Here is a 7,131-nt window from a genome sequence, read left to right on the forward strand (position 1 = left end):
AGATGTGTATTTTGACCATGGTCAGAGGAGTACAGCTTGAACTCCAACGACAGGCTTAAGACTTAAGAAGAAATTGAAGGTTTCAAGCAGCTGAAGTAAGAGCTGTTATTTCATTCAGAACCAACTTGTGTGGTGTGAGAAGTAGTGACCCGGGAGAACGTCACATGTTTGGCTTCTCATCTGTATATAGCGCAGGGTATTATGATGCGAACTGAATGTTCGACATATTATTTTATTAAACACCTTATTTGAATGTATAACTATGTTTTTATGTTGACTATTATTCACTTGTACGTGTACTGTATGTGTGTGCGCAGTCACTAGGCTAACGTGTCAATTGTCTATTCTCAAAACGAGGTAACAATTATTGGGGGCTCGTCCGGGAAACTGAATTCTTGGAAAGTGAATTTTGTTAGACCTACTGCGAAAGAATTTTATTCAACACGTACTTTACAAGTGACTAATTGTTTGTAATGGAATTTGAAAGGTTTATAAGGTTAGGAGAGGAGATAGGACTGGAGGGTGCTGATTTGATTTCTTTCGCTAAAGAAAGAGAGCGGTGTGAACTTGAGAGAGTGAAAGAATAAAGTAGAAGAGAATAAGATAGCAAGAGATGAGCGACAACGAATTAGGGAGTTTGAGAAAGAGAAATTGGAATTGCAGGTGAAGCTCGAAACAGCTAAACAGTCACATGATCATGAAACACTTAAACTTAGACAGAAAATTGAACAAATAGAAATCCAAAGGGCTGAAGAAAAGGAGGCACCTTATGTGAGAGCTCCTAAGCTTCCCGCTTTTATGGAGGGAAGGGATGATATGGATGCATTTATCCATCGGTTTGAGAATTATGCTACTGCGCAGAAGTGGAACAGGGGAACTTGGGCAACTAATTTGGGCACACTTCTTACAGGGAAGGGTTTACACGAATATTCAAAGTTGCAGGGAAATGATGTTCAGGATTATGACAAATTGAAAATGGTTGTGTTAAAAGTTTATAATTTAACGGAAGAAGGGTTTCGGTCTAAGTTTAGATATTCGAGACCTGAATTTAACGAAACAGGGGCACAATTTATGACCAGGTTGTCCAATTATTTTGATCGATGGGTTGATATGTCTAATGTTGAGAATTCAATGAAAGGGATACGGGACTTGGTTGTTCGAGAACAATTCTTGAGCAAATGTAGTAAGGACTTGGACATATTTGTAAGGGAAAGAAAACATAAAAATGGGGCTGAGTTGGTTGAACTTGTAGATCAATATTTAGAAGCTAGAGGACATGGTTTAGGTCAAGCTAGTAGACCCAGCTCTAGAGTTAAGGGGGATCCACTAAAAGGTAATCCAACAGGGACTAGGCCTCCCAGCCCTCATATGGATAGAAAAGAAGGACGGGGTAAAACGTGTTTTATATGCAATCGGCCGGGACATTTTGCTCGTGATTGTGTTCGTAGACCTTCTTTTAAGGGGACACATCCAGGGGGCCGAGGTCAGGGGTACCAAGGGAAAAACATGGGACCTAGTGTCCAATACAATCCTTTGGCTTGTATGATCATTAAGTCATCTCCAGAAAGAGAAGATAAATTTGTAACTTTGAAATGTGGACATAAAGTTCCTGTAATGAGTGTAGCATGTAACACTGGAGGGTTTAGAAGTATGCCAGTAGTGAGTGGTCGTGTTGGATCTGTTCACGTTACGGTATTGAGAGATAGTGGGTGTAGTGGTGTTCTAATTCGAAGGGCTCTTGTGTCTGATGGTCAGTTAACTGGTGAAATTAAAACGTGCGTACTAATAGATGGTACGATACGTGATTCTCCGGTTGCTATTATCGATGTTGATACCCCTTATTTTGCCGGAAGAGTTGAAGCTTTGTGCATGGAACAGCCGATCTATGATTTAATTTTAGGCAACTTGACTGGTATTCGAGATCCTAGTGACCCAGATCCATTGTGGAGTGTCAGGGCAGATGAAGAGAGGGTTGAGAAAAGTGTTACGGGTAATAGAGTGGAAATATCAGCAGTGGTTACCCGGGGACAGCAAATGAAACTTGGGTTAAAGCCCTTTATAACTTTAAAAGATGCCGCACCATTGTTAAACTCTGTAACGAGAGAGTCAATTAGAGATGCTCAGGAGAAGGATGGGTCTCTTGGTAAGATAAAACAATTAGTTTTAAACGGCAATGTGAAATGGGGTAAAAAGGGGAGTCGATCGAAATTTGCAAAAGCAGCTGATGGGTTTATTTACCGTGAATTCCAATCCCCAATCATTGAATTTGGAAAAATGTTCCGTCAGATTGTAGTGCCCCAGCCTTATCGAGAACAGGTGTTGAAAATTGCTCATGAATCCATCCTTGGGGGACACCAAGGGGCTAAAAAGTCTAGTGATAGAGTGTTAGCTTTCTTTTATTGGCCTGGGGTAATATCAGATGTTAAACGATATTGCAAGTCCTGCGACATATGTCAGAGAACAATTCCAAAAGGGCTACTTAAAAAGGTTCCTTTAGGGGGTATGCCATTGGTAGACACTCCGTTTGATAGAGTAGCAATGGATATCGTGGGACCAAGGTCGGGACGGGGTAACCGATACATTTTGACACTAGTTGACTATGCTACTCGATACCCTGAGGCAGTTGTACTCCCTAGTATAGAAGCCGAACGAGTTGCTGAGGCAATGGTGAATGTCTTTTCCAGGGTTGGGATCCCTAAACAAATTCTAACTGATCAGGGTGCTCAATTCACATCTCAAGTAATGAAAGAAGTGAGTAGGCTCTTATCCTTTCGTCAAATGACGACCACCCCGTATCATCCTAGTTGTAATGGCTTAGTGGAACGTTTTAACGGAACACTCAAACGTATGTTAATGCGCATGTGTGAAGAGAAACCCCAAGATTGGGATCGCTACTTAAACCCTTTACTTTTTGCTTACAGGGAAGCTCCTCAGGAGAGTACTCGATTCTCTCCATTTGAGTTGCTATATGGCCGGACTGTCCGGGGTCCCCTGTGCATATTGAAAGAATTATGGTCGGGTGAGGTGGGTGAATCTGAAACCAAAACTACTTACCAATATGTCCTGGATCTTCGAGAGCGGCTTGAAAAGACATGTGACTTAGCGCAGCAGGAGTTGACAAAGTCCCAGAAAAAGTACAAGGGGTACTACGATCGAAAAACCCGCCCTAGGCAGTATCAAGTTGGAGATGAGGTGTTGTTACTGCTCCCCACTGACAAGAATAAATTATTAATGCACTGGAAAGGGCCATTTCCAATAACTAAGAAAGTAGGTGTAATGGACTACACCTGTCTCTTATACACATCTAGATGTGTATAAGAGACAGCTGTATAAAGGAAGCGAGTCTCACTGCTGATTAATTATTCAATAGTTATCTGACGTCATTTTAGGCTTCCTACATTCTGATTGGCTAAAAGAAACATATATTTGCTTATGTATACTGCAGAAAAAAAATACGCGGTCGGGACGGGGTAACCGATACATTTTGACACTAGTTGACTATGCTACTCGATACCCTGAGGCAGTTGCACTCCCTAGTATAGAAGCCGAACGAGTTGCTGAGGCAATGGTGAATGTCTTTTCCAGGGTTGGGATCCCTAAACAAATTCTAACTGATCAGGGTGCTCAATTCACATCTCAAGTAATGAAAGAAGTGAGTAGGCTCTTATCCTTTCGTCAGATGACGACCACCCCGTATCATCCTAGTTGTAATGGTTTAGTGGAACGTTTTAACGGGACCCTCAAACGTATGTTAATGCGCATGTGTGAAGAGAAACCCCAAGATTGGGATCGCTACTTAAACCCTTTACTTTTTGCTTACAGGGAAGCTCCTCAGGAGAGTACTCGATTCTCTCCATTTGAGTTGCTATATGGCCGGACTGTCCGGGGTCCCCTGTGCATATTGAAAGAATTATGGTCGGGTGAGGTGGGTGAATCTGAAACCAAAACTACTTACCAATATGTCCTGGATCTTCGAGAGCGGCTTGAAAAGACATGTGGCTTAGCGCAGCAGGAGTTGACAATGTCCCAGAAAAAGTACAAGGGGTACTACGATCGAAAAACCCGCCCTAGGCAGTATCAAGTTGGAGATGAGGTGTTGTTACTGCTCCCCACTGACAAGAATAAATTATTAATGCACTGGAAAGGGCCATTTCCAATAACTAAGAAAGTAGGTGTAATGGACTACACTATTAACTTGGGAACAAGAGAAAAAACATTTCACGCCAACCTTTTAAAGAAATATTATCGGAGACCTGTAGAACCATTGGTGAGTAGCATTCTCGAAATGTCGTGTGCTGCGATAATAAATGAAGATGACCCTGTGAATGAGGAGAGTGTGAGAGAGAAATACATGAACTCCATTGATTTTCCTGTAATGGTTTGCAAGGAATATGTAGTTGATGTACATGTTGGTGAAGATTTGACTGCGGAGCAACGAACAAGTGTGAGTGAGCTTTTGGATCGTTTTGAAAACACACTAACAGATGTGCCGGGTAGAACTAATCTAGGGTGCCATGATATTCAGTTGACTGATTTAACTCCTATCCGAACAAAACCATATCCAATCCCGTACACTCTTCGGAAAATTGTTGATGATGAAGTGGAGATGATGTTGAGAATGAAAGTGATTGAACCTTCTATTAGCCCATATAGCCATCCCTTAGTTATAGTGAAAAAACCTGATGGGAGTTACCGAATTTGTGTAGACATGCGAAAACTGAATTTGGTTACCATATTTGATGCTGAACCAATTCCTCAGCAAGATGATATATTAGTTCAGTTAGCTAAGGCCCGTTATTTCTCGAAAATAGACTTGAGCAAGGATTATTGGCAGGTCCCATTATCAGATAGGGCTAAACCATTGACTGCTTTTAGTACCCGAGAGGGTCTTTTCCAGTTTCGCATGATGCCCTTTGGGTTGATTAATGCTCCGACATCATTTAGTCGAATAATGAGAAAGTGTGGGTTACATCATGTTGTAAATTACATAGATGACATCCTTGTTTTTACTGAAACGTGGATAGAACATATTGAAACACTCTCAAATTTGTTCATACGCCTAAAAGAGGCAAATCTCACAGCTAGGCCAACGAAGTGTTACATTGGATTAGAAGAAGTAGAATTTCTATGCCATTTAGTTGGTCATGGGTTGTACCAACCAATACCAGGCAAATTGAAGTCTATCCAAAATGTGGAAAGACCACGGACCAACAAACAATTGCGCTCCTTTCTTGGGTTAGCCAACTACTACCGTAATTTCATTCCTAACTTTGCCGCTATTGCAGCACCATTAACGGATAAGACCAGGAAAGGGGAGCCCAATAAGTTAATATGGGAAAGAAATCAAATAGTAGCATTTGATGCTCTGAAATGTAAATTAGGTACGTCTCCGATTTTGCATTTGCCTGATTTGAACAGGATGATGATTTTACGTACTGATGCATCCAATATCGCGTTAGGAGCAATGCTTTTACAGGAGTTTGATGGACACAAGTTTCCAATAGCTTTTATAAGTAAAAAGCTGAATCAAGCTCAACGTAACTATGCGACTATTGAACGCGAATGCCTAGCGATTGTATGGGCAATTCATAAATTTGAACCATATTTGTACGGGCGAGAATTTGTCATAGAAACTGATCATCAACCATTGTTATGTATGCCGAAATCTAAAGTTGCTAATGGTTGAATTATGAGATGGGCATTGGCATTGCAGCCTTATCGATATAAATTGCATATTATTAAAGGCCGCCAGTGTGTAGGGGCTGATTTCATGAGCCGAATACATGGAGAGGATGATGTGAGTGAGTAGAAATGAAATGGGTACAAGCGAGTATAGCAAAAGTAAATGTATTGGTTATATATTGTTATAGTTTTTAAAATTATTGTTTTATGGTGCACTCACTGTATAGTGCATCAGCGTAATGAATATTTATGACTTAATGGTTGTTTGTGTTCATTGTGTAGAATCAGTGTAATGAATATGCATGAGTTAATGGTTGATTTAGCATTACTCCAGGGTAGTTGAAAGTTTCATGAATATGAATAACTTTTAGGCAAGTGGCAACTTCTGCTAAGTGTAGAGAAAATGGGTGGGGGAATATTATGTTAATTTGTGTTAGCAGGGGTAGGCTTGATAGAGAAACCAGAAGGGAGAGGTAGTTGCATAAGGAAAGGCTTAATGGAAGGGTGTAAGCTGTGGCACGAGAGGCCTACGCCACCGCTCGGAACGGAACTACCCTATAGCTTAGGATCGACTGACCCATGTGCAACGGCTGTTCACATGCTGTCTCTTATACACATCTAGAGCATCACAGTATTGTGCAACTCATATATAAGAGCCAAGTGGAGTTAGTTTGACCGTGAGTAACGTTAATTGTTTACTGAATAACGTAATGGGATAGATGTAATTGTAATATTGCATAGGGTTGAATAAATACAGGAATGTTGAATGTACCTGTGGTATGCATTATTAATGTAATATGCTTAGATTGACTTTGGATCTATGCAAATAATATTGTGTATTGATATTTAGACGTCTTTAATACTTACTGTACACTTTTTATGGGCGTATGTATACAATTGTACAGCATATTGGTAGCATAAAGCTATAAATTAACCATTTTATTAATATGAACGTTAATCATGTTCCAAAATGCTTGAAATGATGTTTGTTTAGGATAGCTATTCTAGAAAGGTGTATTTTGTTAATTTTTAGATGGTCAGAGGAGTACAGCTTGAACTCCAACGACAGGCTTAAGACTTAAGAAGAAATTGAAGGTTTCAAGCAGCTGAAGTAAGAGCTGATATCTATTTCATTTAGAACCAACTTGTGTGGTGTGACAAGTAGTGACCCGGGAGAACGTCACATGTTTGGCTTCTCATCTGTATATAGCGCAGGGTATTATGATGCGAACTGAATGTTCGACATATTATTTTATTAAACACCTTATTTGAATGTATAACTATGTTTTTATGTTGACTGTTATTCACTTGTACGTGTACTGTATGTGTGTGCGCAGTCACTAGGCTAACGTGTCAATTGTCTATTCTCAAAACAAGGTGACAATGATTACAGGTTTACATTGTACCAAGGTCAATATTAACGATCGCATTTATTTTTCATTAAAAATT

General features: G+C 40.2%; 1 protein-coding gene and 1 long non-coding RNA gene across 2 annotated transcripts; both read left to right on the top strand.

Annotated features, from left to right (window-relative positions):
• Positions 1-473: 473 nt before the first annotated feature.
• Positions 474-5,686, top strand: LOC117103147. Its single transcript, XM_033243658.1, has 3 exons — positions 474-575; positions 664-3,287; positions 4,189-5,686. Exons 1-3 carry the CDS (start codon positions 474-476, stop codon positions 5,684-5,686), a joined length of 4,224 nt encoding a protein of 1,407 aa, XP_033099549.1.
• Positions 5,687-6,303: 617 nt separating this feature from the next.
• Positions 6,304-6,777, top strand: LOC117103115. Its single transcript, XR_004444526.1, has 2 exons — positions 6,304-6,359; positions 6,716-6,777. It is a non-coding gene; the product is annotated as an uncharacterized LOC117103115 (long non-coding RNA).
• Positions 6,778-7,131: the final 354 nt, after the last annotated feature.

Source organism: Anneissia japonica, unplaced genomic scaffold, assembly GCF_011630105.1.
Source record: "Anneissia japonica isolate Jap-2015-1 unplaced genomic scaffold, ASM1163010v1 scaffold287948_len850469_cov200, whole genome shotgun sequence".
NCBI lineage: Eukaryota > Metazoa > Echinodermata > Crinoidea > Comatulida > Comatulidae > Anneissia > Anneissia japonica.